Here is a 19,804-nt window from a genome sequence, read left to right as displayed (position 1 = left end):
CCCAACCCTCCCACACATCCAAACCAATGTTTGATGTTATCCAGTTCTTGAAAGTGCATAATGAATAATGCCCATGAATTGTAGAACCCCTCCATCCTTCCCCTCAGTTCAAACTTAACCTTCTCAAGAGTCAAGAATTCCAACAGGTCCCCCCGCCACGCCAGGGCACAGGGTGTAGAGGTTGCTCTCCAACCTAAAGGCTACAACATCTGCCTCTGCTTCCAACCCTGGCTGGTCCGACACCCCGAATATGGCCTCCCGGGGGCCTGGCTTCAGTTTCACGTGCACCACTTTAGAAATTACCCTAAAAACCTCCTTCCAGTAATCCTCTAGCTTTGGACAGGACCAAAACATATGAACGTGATTAGTGGGCCCTCCCCCGCAACGTTCACACACAATCTTCTACTCCTTCAAAAAATCGGCACATCCTCGCCCTCATGAGGTGTGCTCTGTATACCACCTTCAGCTGTATCAGCCCCAACCTCGCGCACAAGGTGGAGGCATTAACTCTCCGGAGCACCTCACACCAGAACCCCTTCTCCATACCCTATACCAACTCTTCCTCCCGCTTTGCTTTGATCCCTTCCAGTGGTGCCTTCTCTTCCAAAATAGCTCCGTAAACCGCTGACACTACCCCCTTCTCCAGTCCCCCTGTCGTCAGCACCTCCTCCAGCAATGTGGAGGCCGGCTCCACCGGGAAGCTCTGTATCTCCTTTCTGGCAAAATCCCGAACCTGCATGTATCTAAACATTTCCCCTGCTCCAGCCCATACCTCGCTTCCAGCTCCTTCAATCCAACCCCTAAGAAACAAATCTTTTAGTGTCTTAATCCCCTTCTCCACCCATTTCCGAAAATTTCCATCTCACTTCCCTGGCTCAAATCTGTGGTTCCCCCGAATCGGCATTTCCCTTGACCCTGCCCTCAACCCGAAGTGTTGGCGAAACTGCCTCCAAATTCTCAATGAAGCTATTATTACCGGACTCGCTGAGTATTTCCCCGGGGCTATTGGGAGCAGTGCCGTTGCTAGTGCTTTCAATCCCGACCCCCTGCACAAAACTCTCCTCCATTCTGACTCACTGGGAATCTACCCCTCTGACCCAGCTCCGCACCTTCTCCACATTCGCCGCCCAGTAATAATACATCAGGTTCGGAAGACCCAAACCGCCTGCCTGCCTTCCCCTCTGCAACAGCACCTTTCTCACTCTGGCCACCTTCCCTCCCCATATGAACAAAGTACTCCATCCCTCAATCTTTCTGAAAAAAGCCTTTGGCAGGAAAATCGGCAGGCATTGAAAAAAAAGACAGAAATTGCGGCAACACTTTCATTTTAACCGCCTGTACCCGACTCACCAGTGACAGAGGGAGACCATCCCACCTTGCCAGATCAGCTTTCACTCTCCCCACCAAACTAGAAATGTTGTACCTGCGGAGTCACCCCACTCCCGGGCAACCTGCACCCCCAGGTACCTAAAGTGAGTCCCTGCCCTACGGAATGGCAGCCCCCCCACCCCTGCCCCCACCCCCGGCCGAGACACCACAAAATACTCACTCTTGTCTAGATTTAGTTTGTACCCCAAGAAAGACCCAAACACTCGAAGCAGCTCCAATATTCCCCCTCGAGACACACTCGGTTCCGACATGCATAACAGCAAGTCATCGGCATATAAGGACACCCTGTAGCCACCTGGGTTGGCCAATTCCCGACGTAAAATGGAGAACAGCAAAGGCTGAAGGGAAATTCAGCCAACACAGGCAGAAACTAGCAGGCGCAAGTTACTGTGTATTAGACTCTGCAAAAGCCCAAACAGCATCGATACCAGCAACCATCGGCATAATAATGTAGCAGCCATCTACATACTAATGAGCGATCCCCGGGAACAATCGAAACATTTAAGGTAAACAAGGCCAAGCCAGACTCCTCGGCGCCAGTAGGAACCAACACAAAAGAGGTTAACGGACACCTCAAGACCGCCCAACGATCAAGGAACCGCTCCAGCATTGGAGAAATCGAACCAAGCGATTGGAACGAAGTCCAATCACTTGAAACCAGATACCGGGTCCGCCCTGAAAGGCGAAAAGCCCCTGGGGACTATAAAGCAAAGCCCCAAGTTCAAATCGTCCTTCTTGACAGGGTCACTCAGCAACGCGAACCACCCTTGACAGTGACCTGTCCAGCTGCCTCCAAAGAATGTAAGTCTCAAGTCAACGCTCGCTACGAGATAGGCGCTCCTAGCTACCAGTCCATACCAGCTTTTGAATCCCGCAGACTCAGAACCCGAATGAAAGGCCATTTGTTCCCCTGACCTGGTGGGCCAGTCCGAAGCTAAGTATAGGCCTTTTAGTTATAGAAATAGCTTAGAAAGTAGAGTTTATGCATGAGTAGCGATTTACTGTGTAAAGTAAATGTGCTTTGATTTGAATCTTACTAATTGGTGTATTGAGTTATTGATCATTACTTGAGCTTGAACCTCATGGCGGTATCATAAAGATACCTGGCGACTCTAGAGCAAAGGTTATAAAACAGAGCCAATTGAACCAACCAAAAGTTAGCAACACCCTCTGCTCTATCCCCCCCACACTATTCCTGTCCATACCCCCAAACTTCTTAATGCGATGGCCAACGGCTCAATCGCGAGGTGCAAACAGCAGGGGGGGGACAGAGGACATCCCTGCTTAGTCCCACGGTGGAGAGAAAAGTATCTCGAGCTGCTGTTGTTTGTGCCGACACTCGCCCTCAGCTCCTTATATAGTAGCTTTACCCAGTTCACAAATCTTGGTCCAATCCCAAACCGCTCCAGAACTGCCATCAGGTACCCCCATTCTACCCAGTCAAACGCCTTCTCAGAGTCCAATGCCACAACCACCTCAGTTTCCTTCCCCTCCGCCGGTGCCATAACGACGTTCAATACCCTTCTAACGTTTGAAAAGAGCTGCCTCCCTCTCATGAACCCCGTCTGATCTTCACCTATCATCTACGGGAGGCACTCCTCCAGCCTACCTGCCAGTACCTTCGCCAATACTTTTGGGTCCACATTCAGAAGTGATATGGGCCTATACGACCCACACTCCGTTGGATCCTTATCTTTTTTTAGCAACAGAGAAATCAATGCCTGCCCCAAAGTTTGTGGCAACACCCCCTTCCCTATCGCCTCTTCCAACATCCCCACCATCAGGGGTGCCAGCTTATCCTTGAATTTTTTATAATAATCTACCGGAAACCCATCCGGCCCTGCCACCTTCCCCGACTGCATCCTCCCAATCGCATCCTTTATCTCCTGCTCCACTATCGCTCCTTCTAATGTAGCCCTGTCCCCCTCCCCTGACCTCGGGTACTCCAACCCATCTAGAAATTCCTGCATCTCACGGTCTCTCCCATGTGGCTCTGACCTGTACAACCTCTCATAAAATTCCTCAAAGACCTTGTTAGTCAGATCCGGAGCCACCACCAACTTCCCTGCCCTATTCCTCACCTGAACAATTTCCCGTACTGCTGCCTCCCTCCGGAGCTGACCTGCTAACATACTGGAGCCTTATCTCCATGTTCATAAACTGCACCCCTTGCTCGTCTGTTGGCGCACCGCCTTCCTGGTAGATGGTCGGTCAAAGCTCGCCTGTAGTTCCTTCCTCTTTTCCAACTTCGCTGGGTCCCCATCTTCTGCATAACTCCTATAAACTCCAACATCTCATCTATTACCCTCTGCCCCCCCAACCTCTCCTTTTTGTCCACCCTGGCCTTAAACAAAATCATTTCACCCCTCACCACCACCTTTAGAGCCTCCTAGACAACTGCCTTCGACACCTCACCCATACAGTTGAAGCCTACATATTACCCAATTACCTTTTCAATTTTGTCACAGAACCCTTGGTCCCTCAAAAGTCCCACATCTAATTTCCACCCCGGCCTCTGCGCTACCCCCTTCTCCAGTACCATATCCACCCAATGCGGAGCATGATCTGACACTGCAATTGCCGAGTATTCCGACTCCTTAAGGTTCTCAGAGACTTGAAGGTTTTAGTTTACTGCTGGCAACTTAGAGGCAAGATCCTATTCTCTTCCTCCATGTTTCTCCAGGAAGGCTGTACTCCTTTGGTTGCAAAAAACCTGAATGAGTGAATCTACAGGAAAACCATTACAGGCTGCAGACAAAAGCAAGACCTTCTCCCCCTCTCTCTGCCCAGAAAGGCTGTGGGTGCTGTTTTTCTGAAACTACAGAGACTGGAATGAACCTGCAGAAAACAATTCAGCCTGAAAGCAAGGTTTGAAGAGGAGCAGGGTACTGGATGCACCCATCTGAAACAAAGACTCTTTTTCTTTTTTGCCCCTTTCTTCCACTCTGTGTTTGTCTGTTTTGTGTGCGTGTGTGTGTATGTATAGTGGGTTTGGGGCAAGTTCAAGTAGGAATTTAAGAATTAGTTAACAAGTTATATTTTCTGCATATTTCATTATAGTTCTTGTTGTGTTTACATTTACAAACCTGGTGACTAATTATTGGGTAGCTGAGGGCCAAAACCTTTGGGTATTTTTCTAAGAAGTATCGGTTAAGTCACTTGTGTTGTGACTCCAGGACACGTGGGGCTGGAATTGACCGCGCATTAATCCAGGGTGTCATGACATCTGGCACTTGTAGTGTGATTGTTACTTGCCACTTATCCGCCCAAGCCTGAATGTTGTCCCGATTTTTCTGCACGTAGGCACAGGGTGCTTCAGTACCTGAGAAGCTGCAGGTGGCATTAGACTCTGTGCAACCATCAACAAGCATCCCCACTCCTGACCTTATGGTGGAGGGAATGTCATTGATAAAGCAGCTGAAAAAGATTGGTCCCAAGACACAGAGAAGCTTTTGCAGTGATGTCCTTGGTGGAGATGACTGGCCTTCAACAAACACAATCAACTTACTTTATGTTAGGTATGACTCCAACCAGTGGAGAGATTTTCCCCAATTCCCATTCAAATCTATTTTGTTAAGGCCCCTCATGTTGACACTTGGGTCAAATGCTGTCTTGATATCACAACTCACCTCCTGGAATTATGCTCTTTTGTCCAGGTTTTGATCAAAGCTAGGGTGGCACGGTGGCAGTGGTTAGCACTGCTGCCTTACGGTGCCGAGGACCTGGGTTCGATCCTAGCCCCGGGTCACTGTCCGTGTGGAGTTTGCACATTCTCCCCGTATCTGCGTGGGTTTCGCCCCCACAACCCAAAGATGTGCAGGGTAGGTGGATTGACCACGCTAAATTGCCCCTTAATTGGAAAAAAATAATTGGGTACTCTAAATTAATTTTTTTAAATTTTGATCAAAGCTGGGAAGATGTCTGGAGCTAAGTGATCCTGGCGCTTTGTTGAGTAAGTGGTAACACTGTCAATGACACCTTGCTGATGACTGGGCAATAGTTAACAGAATTGGATTTCCCCTGTTTTTGTGGACAGGACATGACTGAGCAATTTTCTACATTGTCGGGTAATTTCCAGTGTTGTAGCTGGACTGTACTGGAACAGTATATTTTATATTCATGACATATTTGAAGATTTCCCACTGCTAATCTATTCTGTCAATCTTGTTCACCTTTGCTGGGATTTGTACAAAGCTAAATCACCTGCCCATATGCCAAACTCTGGTTGACCACATGGGTGGAGCATGGAGACCTGGCAATAAATACAAACTATCTTATGATAGAAATATGTCATAAAACTGTCCCCTGGGAATTGCATTGATTCAAAAAGAAATGTGGTACGTCTTTAATCTAATCTAGGTGCTTCCTGGTTTCAGAGTCAAAAGACCCTAGTCTCACAATCACCACATTGCCCGATATTTGAGTAGTCTGTACAGACACTCAGCACCTTAACTTCAACAACGAAATCATTTCATTTGCCAATTGGTTTTTTTCCCGTTGCTGGACAGGGGAGGCCTGCATTCCCTCTGCCCGTGCTGCCAGACAGGGGGAAGCCTGCGTTCCCTCTGCCCCGTGCTGCCAGACAGGGGGAGCCCTGCGTACCCTCTGCCCGTGCTGCCAGACAGGGGGAAGCCTGTGTTCCATCTGTCCCGTGCTGCCAGACAGGGGGAGCCCTGCGTTCCCTCTGCCCCGTGCTGCCAGACAGGGGGAGGCCTGCGTTCCCTCTGCCCCATGTTGCCAGACACGGGGAGCCCTGCGTTCCCTCTGCCCCGTGCTGCCAGACAGGGGTAGGCCTGCGTTCCCTCTGCCCCGTGCTGCCAGACAGGGAGTAGCCTGTGCTCCCTCTGCCCTGAGCTGCTGGACAGGGGGAAGCTTGCGTTCCCTCTGCCCCGTGCTGCTGGACAGAGGGAAGCCTGTGTTCCCTCTGCCCCATGTTGCTGGACAGTGGGGAGCCACCGTTCCCTCTGCCCCGTGCTGCCAGACAGGGGGAAGCCTGTGTTCCCTCTGCCCCATGTTGCTGGACAGTGGGGAGTCCCCGTTCCCTCTGCCCCGTGCTGCCAGAGAGGGGTGAGGCTGCATTCCCTCTGCCCCATGTTGCTGGACAGTGGGGAGCCCCCGTTCCCTCTGCCCCGTGCTGCCAGACAGGGGGAAGCCTGCGTTCCCTCTGCCCCGTGCAGGACAGGGAGAAGCCCCGTTCCCTCTGCCCCGTGCTGCCCGACAGGGAGAAGCCCCGTTCTCTCTGCCCCGTGCTGCTGGACAGGGAGGAGCCTGTGCTCCCTCTGCCCCGTGCTGCTGGACAGGGAGGAGCCCCGTTCCCTCTGCCCCGTGCTGCTGGACAGGGAGGAGCCTGTGCTCCCTCTGCCCTGTGCTGCTGGACAGGGAGGAGCCCTGTTTCCTCTGCCCCGTGTTGCTGGACAGGGAGGAGCCTGTGCTCCCTCTGCCCCGTGCTGCTGGACAGGGAGGAGCCCTGTTTCCTCTACCCCGTGCTGCTGGACATGGGAAGCCTGCGCTCCCTCTGCCCTGTGCTGCTGGACAGGGAGGAGCCTGTGCTCCCTCTGCCCCGTGCTGCTGGACAGGGAGGAGCCCCGTTCCCTCTGCCCCGTGCTGCTGGACAGCGAGGAGCCCCGTTCCCTTTGCCCCATGCTGCTGGACAGGGAGGAGCCTGTGCTCCCTCTGCCCCATGCTGCTGGACAGGGAGGAGCCCCGTTCCCTCTGCCCCGTGCTGCTGGACAGCGAGGAGCCCCGTTCCCTTTGCCCCATGCTGCCAGACAGGGAGGAGCCTCTGCTCCCTCTGCCCCGTGCTACTGGACAGGAAGGAACCTGTGCTCCCTCTGACCCGTGCTGCTGGACAGGGAGGAGCCCCGTTCCCTCTGCCCCGTGCTGCTGGACAGGGAGGAGCCCCATTCCCTCTGCCCCATGCTGCCCGACAGGGAGGAGCCTGTACTCCCTCTGCCCCGTGCTACTGGACAGGGAGGAGCCCCGTTCCCTCTACCCCGTGCTACTGGACAGGGAGGAGCCCTGTTTCCTCTGCCCTGTGTTGCTGGACAGGGAGGAGCCTGTGCTCCATCTGCCCCGCGCTGCTGGACAGGGAGGAGCCCCGTTCCCTCTGCCCCGTGCTGCTGGACAGGGAGGAGCCCCGTTCCCTCTGCGCTGTGCTGCCTGACAGGGAGGAGCCCTGTTCCCTCTGCCCCGTGCTGCTGGACAGGGAGGAGCCTGTGCTCCCTCTGCCCCGTGCTGCCTGACAGGGAGGAGCCCCGTTCCCTCTGCCCCGTGCTGCTGGACAGGGAGGAGCCTGTGCGCCCTCTGCCCCGTGCTGCTGGACAGGGAGGAGCCCCGTTCCCTCTGCCCCGTGCTGCCTGACAGGGAGGAGCCCTGTTCCCTCTGCCCCATGCTGCTGGACAGGGAGGAGCCTGTGCGCCCTTTGCCCCGTGCTGCTGGACAGGGAGGAGCCCCGTTCCCTCTGCCCCGTGCTGCTGGACAGGGAGGAGCCCTGTTCCCTCTGCCCCGTGCTGCCAGACAGGGGGAAGCCTGCGTTCCCTCTCCCACGTGCTGCTGGACAGGGAGGAGCCTGTGCTCCCTCTGCCCCGTGCTGCTGGACAGGGAGAAGCCCCGTTCCCTCTGCCCCGTGCCGCCCGACAGGGAGAAGCCCCGTTCTCTCTGCCCCGTGCTGCTGGACAGGGAGGAGCCCTGTTTCCTCTGCCCCGTGTTGCTGGACAGGGAGGAGCCTGTGCTACCTCTGCCCCGTGCTGCTGGACAGGGAGGAGCCCCGTTCCCTCTGCCCCGTGCTGCTGGACCAGGAGGAGCCCCATTCCCTCTGCCCCATGCTGCCCGACAGGGAGGGGCCTGTGCTCCCTCTGCCCGTGCTACTGGACAGGGAGGAGCCCCGTTCCCTCTACCCTGTACTGCTGGACAGGGAGGAGCCTGTGCTCCCTCTGCCCCGTGCTGCTGGACAGGGAGGAGCCTGTGCTCCCTCTGCCCCGTGCTGCTGGACAGGGAGGAGCCTGTGCTCCCTCTGCCCCGTGCTGCTGGACAGGGAGGAGCCCCGTTCCCTCTGCCCCGTGCTGCTGGACCAGGAGGAGCCCCATTCCCTCTGCCCCATGCTGCCCGACAGGGAGGGGCCTGTGCTCCCTCTGCCCGTGCTACTGGACAGGGAGGAGCCCCGTTCCCTCTACCCTGTACTGCTGGACAGGGAGGAGCCTGTGCTCCCTCTGCCCCGTGCTGCTGGACAGGGAGGAGCCCCGTTCCCTCTGCCCCGTGCTGCTGGACAGGGAGGAGCCCCGTTCCCTCTGCCCCGTGCTGCCTGACAGGGAGGAGCCCTGTTCCCTCTGCCCCATGCTGCTGGACAGGGAGGAGCCTGTGCGCCCTTTGCCCCGTGCTGCTGGACAGGGAGGAGCCCCGTTCCCTCTGCCCCGTGCTGCTGGACAGGGAGGAGCCCTGTTCCCTCTGCCCCGTGCTGCCAGACAGGGGGAAGCCTGCGTTCCCTCTCCCACGTGCTGCTGGACAGGGAGGAGCCTGTGCTCCCTCTGCGCCGTGCTGCTGGACAGGGAGAAGCCCCGTTCCCTCTGCCCCGTGCCGCCCAACAGGGAGAAGCCCCGTTCTCTCTGCCCCGTGCTGCTGGACAGGGAGGAGCCCTGTTTCCTCTGCCCCGTGTTGCTGGACAGGGAGGAGCCTGTGCTACCTCTGCCCCGTGCTGCTGGACAGGGAGGAGCCCCGTTCCCTCTGCCCCGTGCTGCTGGACAGGGAGGAGTCTGTGCTCCCTCTGCCCGTGCTGCTGGACAGGGAGGAGCCCCGTTCCCTCTGCCCCGTGCTGCTGGACAGGGAGGAGCCTGTGCTCCCTCTGCCCCGTGCTGCCCGACAGGGAGGAGCCCCGTTCCCTCTGCCCCGTGCTTCCCGACAGGGAGGGGCCTGTGCTCCCTCTGCCCCGTGCTGCTGGACAGGGAGGAGCCCCGTTTCCTCTGCCCCGTGCTGCTGGACAGGGAGGAGCCCCGTTCCCTCTGCCCCGTGCTGCTGGACAGGGAGGAGCCCCGTTCCCTCTGCCCCGTGCTGCTGGACAGGGAGGAGCCTGTGCTCCCTCTGCCCCGTGCTGCCCGACAGGGAGGAGCCCCGTTCCCTCTGCCCCGTGTTGCCCGACAGGGAGGGGCCTGTGCTCCCTCTGCCCCGTGCTGCTGGACAGGGAGGAGCCCCGTTCCCTCTGCCCGTGCTGCTGGACAGGGAGGAGCCCCGTTCCCTCTGCCCCGTGCTGCTGGACAGGGAGGAGCCCCGTTCCCTCTGCCCCGTGCTGCTGGACAGGGAGGAGCCTGTGCTCCCTCTGCCCCGTGCTGCCCGACAGGGAGGAGCCCCGTTCCCTCTGCCCCGTGCTGCCCGACAGGGAGGGGCCTGTGCTCCCTCTGCCCCGTGCTGCTGGACAGGGAGGAGCCCGTTTCCTCTGCCCCGTGCTGCTGGACAGGGAGGAGCCTGTGCTCCCTCTGCCCCGTGCTGCTGGACAGGGAGGAGCCTGTGCTCCCTCTGCCCGTGCTGCTGGACAGGGAGGAGCCCCGTTACCTCTGCCCCGTGCTGCTGGACATGGGAAGCCTGCATTCCCTCTGCCCTGTGCTGCCCGACAGGGTGGAGCCTGCGCTCCCTCTGCCCCGTGCTGCTGAACAGTGGGAAGCCTGGGTTCTCCCTGCGGCCTCGAGAGGGGGGTGCACGCTGCGCTCCCTCTGATCTGCCCCAAGCTGCATCTGCCAATTGTAACCATTTGAAAAAAATAATAAAAAATTTATAATATCCAATTCATTTTTTCCAATTAAGGGGCAATTTGGCCTGACCAATCCACCTACCCTGCACATCTTTGGGTTGTAGGGGTGAAACCCATGCAAACACGGTGAGAATGTGCAAACTCCACACGGGCAGTGACCCAGGGCCGGGATCGAACCTGGGATCTCGGCGCTGTGTGACTGTAGTGCTAACCACTGTGCCACTGGTGCTGCCCTACCATTGATTTTTTTAACTGTCACTATCCCTTTAAATTTGCCTTCCACATAATATTTCTCTATGGTGCCTTTCTTAGGGGCACCAGAGTTGGTGCTGCGAATAATTATGCAAACCTTCGACCAAAACACTAAACACTATTTGTATTTGATCTTGAGAATGGAATTTGCACCAGTTCTTAACAATTTAGAATTACAATAAAAATTGGCTCCAATGAAAACACCCTCCTGGTTTTGAAATGGTTAATTTATCTTGTGCAATGTTGACTTGAGATCTGAAACTACTTGTCATTCCGTGTGTTAATATTGTATACGGTATTCTGTCAGTTCATTAATCATTACCAAGAAAAATAAATATGATCGCGATGCAGCTGGCACAACTGTGATGATTACAAATGCTCTGGGTGTTAAAAGGCTGTATCTATGGACACCAAGATTCATGGTTTAATTATCCTCTCAGAGTGCAGCTTCATCTGCACATGCGTATATGAGGAAGTTTAGACAGGTGCACACGACAGATTATTCAGTGAACACCTAAAGAAGGAAAAGGATAATATCATATCCCTGCTCCTATTTCTTGTGATCCTGTCACAGTATGCTGACTAGTGTCGAGATTGAGGGGCTGTATCAAGAACCAGTCTGGATCAATTAAAATTGCTGCTTTTCTGGTTTCAGATATTTCCATTTGAGTAAATGGAACTTCATATTTTAATTTTTTTCATGGACTGTGGGCATCTTTGGAAATTGTTTTTTTGTTGCCCATTCGGAACTGCTCTTAGGATCCATCAACCAGTTTGAACAGTTAGATTGTTGGATTCAAGAATAGGTCATCAGGAAAAGGCCATTTAGAAAATCCAATTGATCCATAATTATTTTTCAATTCCTCAGCAGAAGCAATTATTTATTCTCTCTTCTAACTCGTTAATAAGTCTGTTGATTTACTGATCCGGTAAGATTTGGGCAGGGAGGAGAGAAGGATGGTGATGTGCTGTCAATCAGATTCAACTCCATGGGTTTGAATTGCCTTGGGACATTTCATTACGTTCAAGACACTAAAGAATATGCTTTTGCTGTTCAAATTTCAGATAACCTGGAGTTCCTTTGTAAGAAGGGCAATAGAATCTTTTTTTGATTAGCTCACTTGACATGCCCAGTGAATAACTGTAATTACCCTCTCAACCGCATCTGTACTTCCGCATTGGGAAGAAAAGGGACAGATTTCAGCTCCATATGCCTGTTTCAGCACTAATTTCAAAGATGGTACCACTGCCAAGAGGTCTAACCACTCAGGCTTAAATATTCATGGCTGTCTCCACCGTGAAGTAATTTTAGACAGACTGTAGCACTACCAGGACCAATATGCAGGCAGCAGCTCAATCCCAAACCACAGGCAGAAAGTCCAACCCTGGCTAACTTCAGATGTACATCAGACAACCACATGATGCCAGCATCAATGACATCACCACAATCAGATGTGAAGAAACTCGAGCTTTGTTTTGTATCTAATAAATAAAGCTAAAGGCCACAAAGCCTGCATTTGAACACTTTGCTTATGGTTCAAATTCTTTGAAAATTCAGAAATCTGGAATTGGATTTTGTTCAAGAGTTTGTTAGCCTGTATAACAAAGTCTCGCAATAGCTTTACTTCTGGATGTGTTTGCACAGACAAGGCATAGAAATTGCATGATGATAAAGAACGCGTTCCAACACTGACATTTTTCTGCCAATTTTCCATTCACGAGGGAGCGGAAGCTATTCCTTGGCTGGTGATTAAATACGAGGATCAGTTAACAGGAAGAGCATCATTCAAGAGTTATAATAATAACAACTTGCATTTTTAAAACACCTTTAACCTAGTAAAATGTTGCATGGAACTTCACATAGATAATCAACAGAAATTGACATCAGTTGGCACAGCCAATCTCCACATTGAGGATATCCTCACCCTGCTGATGGGACAGACTTTGAACAGATCTCGCAACTCAAGACTGGGCATCCATGAGGCGCTGTAGGCCATCAGCAGCAGCAGAATTGCATTCAACCACAATCTGCAACCTCATGGCCCGGCATATCCCCCACTCTACCATTACCACCAAGTCATGGAATCAACCCTGGTTCAATGAAGAGTGCAGGAGAGCATGGCAGGAGCAACATCAGGCAGACTGCAAAATGAGATGTCAACCTGGTGAAGCTACAACACAGGACTACTTGTTGCCAAACTGCATAAGCAGCAAGTAACAGACAGAGCTAAGGTATTCCACAACCAACGCATCAGATCTAAGCTCTGCAGTCCTGCCACATCCAGCTGTGAATGATGGTGGACTATTAAACAACTTACTGGGGGAGGAGGCTCCACAAATATCCCCATCCTCAGTGATGGAGGAGCCCAGCACATATGTGCAAAAGACAAGGCTGAGGCATTCGCAACAATCTTCAGCTAGAAGTGCAGAGTGGATAATCCATCTCGGTCTCCTCCAGAGGTCCCCAGCATCACAGGTGTCAGTCTTCAGCCAATACGATACACTCCACGTGATATCAAGAAACGGCTGAAGGCACTGGATACCGCAAAGGCTATGGGTCCTGATAATATTCCGGCAACAGTACTGACCTGTGCTCCAGAACTTGCTGCACCCCATGCCAGCTGTTCCAGTACAGCTACAACACTGGCGTCTACTCGGCGCAGCAACCGGTTGGCCTGATCCACCTCGAGGGATTTCGAGAAAATATCCTCCCGGACCAGCTTCCTTCGCCATCTTTGATTCCCTCCGGTAGTCCAACTATCCTCAGGTTTTGACCTCTGGATGCATTGTTCTGGTCATCCACCTTGGCCTTCAAAACTTTGTGGGACTCTGCCAACATTGATAGCTCTGCCTCTGAAGAGGCTATCCGGTTACTGTGATCCGAGACCTCCCTCTGCACCTCCTGTATCGTCGTGCCCTGTGACTCCAGTCGCTGCTCCACCCTTTTCATCGCCCCACGAAGAGGGGCTACTGCCACCTCAATCGCCTCAGACAGGGCCTCCTGCATCTCCTGCCTGTGCTTCTTGAATTCACCAACAATGAGCTCCATTAACAGCTTGGTTGGCAATTGGGAGGGTATTGACGACCCGGTGAGGTCGTCATCTTTTCCTTCACTGCTCCATGAGGGCCCTCTGAATCTTGAGATGGGGCTTTGTTCGATTTAAGCCTTGTATTATAATCCACTGACATCCCATATCAGAGGAGAAACCAACGAACATCACTTGCTTTATTTTATTTCTCACCAAACACCCGTTTAACAGGGAAAAAGGACCAAAAATCAAGTCTCCAAATGGGAGCCACCTTGTGTGTGAGCGATCAGCTCATGGCCGTCATTGGAAGTCCCAATTGGATGATTCTTGACTGTTAGTCAAGTGTTTTCTCCCCCAATCTCATGCCTCGATTAAACTTTTTTAAATTGCTGGAGCTTCTAGGAAAATTCAGGAAAGTTAGGGAATCAAAATCTCGACAAAATTGCAGTAGTACTCTGACACTGGTGCATTTTGAAGTAATTTTACTGGAAAGTCAGTCATCTTGAAGCCACAACGTAGTTTCATTTTGGATGGAGGATATGGCTGCTAACAGGATTAATAAAAACGACAGGGACCGATTCACTGAATATTGCAGCAAACTCGTTCAGCACAGCTCCTCTGTAAAAATCACAATGCTTTTGAACTTTTCATCAGTCAAATGGGGGAGTCTGCAGTTTATTGTTACCACACTTCACCAGGAAAGATGGTTATTACTTTGGGTAAAGTGAACAACCAAATCCCAAGTGCAATGTGTCTTGAGTGGGTGTTGGGAGTAAATGTTAAAGAGGATGTTGAGCACTAGATTAGACTAATTTTGTCCGTGGGAGAACCACATGAAAGCTACTAATGGCCCATTATTGCTATTGCATCAATATTCTTAGTCATAATTATATCACTTTTGTGGATACACAGGCATACTATTTAGTCCAGATGAGTAGGAGTAATGTATTTGAATGCTGCTTTAGTCAGAGCTTACATTTTCACCCTTTAACTACTAGGGTAGATTGTTGCTTCTAACAATTTATTTATTTCCTTTACGAATTGTTATTTCGCTGCTTCTATTCACTTTTATTTACCCTTCTCTTTTGATCCCTGATGAGTTACCAGCATTACCCACAGCCTGTGTTGCTTATAATTGGGTGGAGTTGAGGATATATGTGGTTGAACGGCTGAGTTGCCACCTGGTTCACTGTATGGATTTTTTGATATAATATTTTTTTATTTTAAATCTGTTAGTGTAATCCAGGGGTGGCTATTACTGCAAACTCCAGACTTGCAGGTCACTTCTCAGTCTCAACTGAAAGACAGTCTAAGAAGTGAATTTGTTGGAGGAAGAGAAGTCTGGTCGAAAGAACCGGTGTGGGTACAACTTCAAAGCTCATCTCAACAACAGTACCTTTGATGCAGTAAAACATCCCAAGATGCTTCAGGGGAGCATTCTAAAAAATGATTTAACACTTATAAGCAACTGAAGAGGGAAATGCAAGACCATGAAGTGTGGAGAAATGAGCAGCAGACCTGCCCTTTGACAAATCATTACTATTACTGCTTCTTTGGGCATTGATAGAATAAAACATCTGAGGTATGCCGGACATGGACGGAAATAAATTTTGCGAGCTGTTAAATGTTGAAGCAGAGGATGCTTAACTGTTAAAGAAAACGACTTCGATAGCAACTGAACTAAAACCTGCCTTACTTGAAGGAACCATTCTGAGCAGAACAGGCCTAAACAGCAACAATGGGCAAAATTATTAAATTGTCTGTGGAATGCTTGAAAGGATGGTAGAGGCGGGAACCCTCACAGCATTGAAAACCATTTAGATGAGCACTTGAAACACCATAGCAAACAAGGCTATGTTTTACCAAGTGCTGGAAAATGGGATCAGGAAGGTGCTTGATGGCCGGCCCAGACACGATGGACCAAAGGACCTCTTTTTCTGCTGTAAAATTCCAGGACTGAGCCACATAAGGAGATTTATAGACAGGTTAGAGGTAGCTTTAATGAGTGTCTCAAAAGAGGAAAGAAAGGCTGAGGTTTAGTGAGGGAATTCCAGAGCTTGGGGACTTGGCAACTGAAGGCATGGCCACCAATGGTGAAGTGATTGAAACTGGAGACTCTGAAGGGGCTAGAATTAGAGGAGTGCAGATATCTCCAAGGACTGAACAATATTATAGAGATAGGGAGAGGGAGGCCATGAAAGAATTTGAAAACATTGATAAAACAGGATTCACAAGGCTTGAATGGTGGGGAACCGACTCGATGGGTCGAATGGCCTAATTCTATTCTATATTTTCTGATAAGAATTTTAAAATAGAGGTGCAGTTTAATCTGGAGCCAATGTAGATTAGTGAGTACAGGGATGATAGGTGATTGGGACTGTCACAGTAACTACATTGCAGTGTTAATGTAAGCCTACTTGTGACACTAATAAAGATTATTATTATTACTTTATGCAAGTTAGGGCAGCAAAGTTTTGGATGAACAAGTTTACAGAAGGGAGAGGGACAGCACTGTGGCGCAGTGGTTAGCACTGCTGCCATGTAGTGCCGAGGACCCGGGTTCGATCCCGGCCCTGGATCACTGTCCGTGTGGAGTTTGCACATTCTCACCGTGTCTGCCGGAGTCTCACCCCCACAACACAAAGATGTACAGGGTGGGTAAATTGGCCACGCTAAATTGTCCCTTAATTGGGAAAAAAAATAATTGGGTACTCTAAATTTATTTATTTATTTTTTAATCCTCGTTTTATTTTAACCTCCCCCCAACGCTTTAGCTGCCATTTCTTTCTGAGGCCCAGCAAGAAGAACAACAATTCTTCGCACCCCCCCATCCCACAATAATCCAGAAAACCAGCCCCGATATTCTCCACCACGCACAAAAAAACCAAAAGCCCCGTTTGTAATGTAGATTTTTAATTCCGCTCCCCCCACCCCCGGTGATTTTTCCCCCCCATGAGCGTCCGCCCTTTTTTTATATAAACATGTCTCCTGGCTGGATGGGTAGGACATTTCGACAAAACAAAGCCATGTGAACGTTTTTAAGACGTGTGTATATCTCTAAATTTATTTTTAAAAGTAAAATGTTTACAGAGGGGAGAATATAGGACGCCAGCCAGGTGTGTGCTGGAATAGTCAAGTGTCAACAGAAATATCTGTGGTGGACGCTACCCATCTTCCACATGAGAATTAAGTAGATTCATTGAACAATAACTTTGGGAGGGAGCATATGAGGACTTTCAGAACAAAAGCACTGGCAGTATTAAAATGGTAAATTAAGCTGCTCTGGATTGAAAAGGGTTAAGGTTATTTCAGCAAATGGAATGTTGCAATATGCAAAGAATTTAGTGAATAAAGCCTGCACACCCACTTAATCTCATTAGGATACTGTTTTGTAATTATAAAAATCCTCCCTGTATTCTTTCTTTCTACTGTTTTGTCAGACATTCTGCCCATTTTCCTTTGCAACTCAAACAGTCAGAAATTAGTTCTCACCAAATCTTACAAAATCATTGCCATCCTTTTTCTGGGGTGGATGAGAAATCCCATGAACAGTTTCTGTACAATTTTAATGAAACCCACTGCTTTAGGCTTTGGAGGTGGGCCTATCAAGGCAGATGGCAGCTGGTTTAGGCTTTACTGTCATCTCCACTGATTAGATCTACTGTACGACAACAACCAGCTATGCAGAGGAGAATGCTTTGTGTATTTTGATTGTGTAGGGTTTTCAAAACAGCTTTATTTCAGCTGTTGACAGACAACCTCTTGGATTTTAAGCACAATACAGATGCAATAAAAGTAAAAATTCCTAATTATTTGTATTATGGCAGCACAGGATTAGATCTTCAAAACATTCCTTTTAGTTCTGATAGGTTGTGATGTGCAACTAGGATCTGCAGACATTTTGAAAGTGAGAAAGGAAAGATGATTTGGTAAAATGGGTTTAGTGACACTTCACACGGTTACTGAGGTTTCTGAATCTCTGGGCTGTACCTGTGAAGATTTTAAAAGCCTCTGGCTGTATTCTTTCTCAATCTGCTTCAACTTGTTGCTGGTCTGTAAAAACAAAAGGAGAAATGTAACATGAGATAGGCAAAGAGGAAGAACGTGCACAGACACTCGCTGTTGACCTAGGCGCTTGGCACCTAATCGGTATGCCTGTCACTTCGGATCTGGGCTCTATGCCAGTTCCAACGCCCCTTCGTGGCAACCAAAAGAACAGGGCCTTGCTTTGATCTTCAGCCAACTAGTCATCACTTGAAAGGAAAAATCTAACTCTGCTGCCAATTATTAGAAAACATAAAGGGCTTTCTGGATGAAAAGTGACAGCATAAAGTTTATCAGAATGACTTCACCTTAGTAAAAACAGAAACACATGCTCCGATGAAGACTGTGAAGGTACAATATGACACGTATGCTTTCGAGTGCCAGATGATTTTTTTAAAGAAGAGTTTGGGAGCAGTGCGAGGTGGCGAGAGGGAGGGATCTGAGAAAGGAAAAAAAATTAGAAAGAAGCTGCAGAGTTGAATCCGCCTAAAGCGAGAAGCAACACATTCTCTAACGTACAGCAGAGATACAGCTTGCTTTTGGAACTTCAAAGGAGTTTGAACACGTAATGTAAATGTGGCCATTAGCAAAAGTGAACTCCACCTTTTTGCTGTACGACCATTAAATATGATTACTGCCAACATTATTACAGTAAAGCACAGAAGAACTGACATTTTAATGCATTTTGAAAAAAAGTTTATGTAAATCAAATGATCTTCAATTATAGACTTCATTATATAAAATGAAATTGCAATGTTTTAAAACAATATTTCCCTTCATAATAAATGATTTGCTCCCCTTCTCTTTGACCACCTCTCATCATTACTCAATGGAGAGGGTGTGTTGTTCGGGCTTCTATTGCTTGAGCTTTTGGGAACGGTTGATGTGATCAGCTGATTGTTTCTCCCCTCCTTGGGAGTAAAGTGTTTTGTGTACATTTCCACCACTCCCTCACAGTATGGTATAGACAGAATGACAAAACACAGAAGGAGGCTATTTGACCTATTCGGCCTGTGCTAGCTCTTTGGAAGAACTATCCAACCAGTCTAATTCCCCAACTCTTTCTGCATAGCTCTGCAAATTTTTCCCCTTTAGGTACATATCCAATTCTCTTTTGAAAGCAGCACGGTAGCACAGTGGCACGGTAGCACAATGGTTATCAGTTGCTTCACAGCGCCAGGGTCCCGGGTTCGATTCCCGGCCTGGATCACTGTCTGTGCAGAGTCTACACATTCTCTCTGTGTCTGTGTGGCTTTCCTCCGGGTGCTCCGGTTTCCTCCCACAAGTCCTGAAAGACGTGCTTGTTAGATGAATTCGACATTCTGAATTCTCTCTCTATGTACCCAAACAGGCGCAGGCGACGAGGGACTTTTCACGGTAACTTCATTGCGGTGTTAATGTAAGCCTGCTTGTGACACTAATAAAGACGATCATTATTAAATTACTGTTGAATCTGCTCTGATCACCCTCTCAGGGCAGCACATTCCAGAAATGTTGAAAATAGATCACCTGCTTAACGTTTGACTTGGAAATGGGGTAAGAGCAGAGAACAGAATGGAGGCAGAAAAACTGGCAATTATTTTTAACCTTAAACACAGCTTGAATATTTAATACCAGGTTCTCTATACTCTCACTGCAACCCCCAATGCATGGGCGGAAGGTTGTGTACTGTGGAGAGCATTAGTACGTGATTAAGGCTCTGTGATCTGGGTAGGCCAGTTTACATAAGGTCACACAGCAGCAGTGCAAATCAGCAAATACACTGATTAATAGGATTAGAAGGATTTCCTTCCGGAGACATTCAAAAAGCCATTTTGAATGTATACAGAAATATTGAAAGAAAGCAATGGCTATCATCAGTATCAAAACCACACAATGAACTGTTGGTATTACAGATCACCATTCCCCAAAAACATTTCCAAAAGGTCTCGTCAAAACTGATATTGTTGGAATCAACAGGTGTTGAAAGGAGAGTTGTGACTATGAAAATAAAGTTTCAAATGAATTTACCTGTGTGGTATCACAATCCTAGCACTGGTTTGAGTCATGCTGACAAAAATGTTGCACTGGTTGCCTTGAATTCAGTAACTGCAACAGATGCATTTACCAGAGATCTTCAGCTGCCATTTGGAGCATATCAAGGGAATGCTAACCAACCAAACCTCATGGAATAAGTCATTAATGCTCAATCAATGGAAATCCCGTGACATGTACTTCAAGTACTTTTTAAGGGTGGCAAGGGAGAGATATTTTATATTTTTGCTTTTCTTTGTTCAGGTCTCCTTCACCATTCACTCGAAGGTAATTGGCAGGGAACTTATTGCTAGGGCTCTCTGGCTTCAGGTGGCTGAGG

At 49.7% G+C, this 19,804-nt stretch overlaps 1 protein-coding gene across 8 annotated transcripts in view; it reads right to left on the bottom strand.

The window, feature by feature from the left end:
* The window catches only part of cep112 (centrosomal protein 112), an 804,780-nt gene that overhangs the window by 128,124 nt on the left and 656,852 nt on the right, over window positions 1–19,804 (bottom strand). For 7 of the 8 annotated variants that reach the window (XR_011936273.1, XM_072483741.1, XM_072483746.1 and 4 more), the window contains one exon: window positions 17,398–17,460. The exons of the other annotated variant lie outside the window; for it this stretch is intronic. Coding sequence is in view for 6 of the 7 variants with exons in the window: in XM_072483741.1 (XP_072339842.1) it covers window positions 17,398–17,460 (63 nt within the window). In the remaining variant the exon portion in view is untranslated. The remainder of the gene's footprint in view (window positions 1–17,397; window positions 17,461–19,804) is intronic. 8 annotated transcript variants of the gene reach the window in all.

This window comes from Scyliorhinus torazame, chromosome 18, assembly GCF_047496885.1.
Source record: "Scyliorhinus torazame isolate Kashiwa2021f chromosome 18, sScyTor2.1, whole genome shotgun sequence".
Taxonomy (NCBI): domain Eukaryota; kingdom Metazoa; phylum Chordata; class Chondrichthyes; order Carcharhiniformes; family Scyliorhinidae; genus Scyliorhinus; species Scyliorhinus torazame.
The sequence above is the reverse complement of the archived record's forward strand: the minus strand, read 5'-3'. Positions and strand labels throughout refer to the sequence as shown.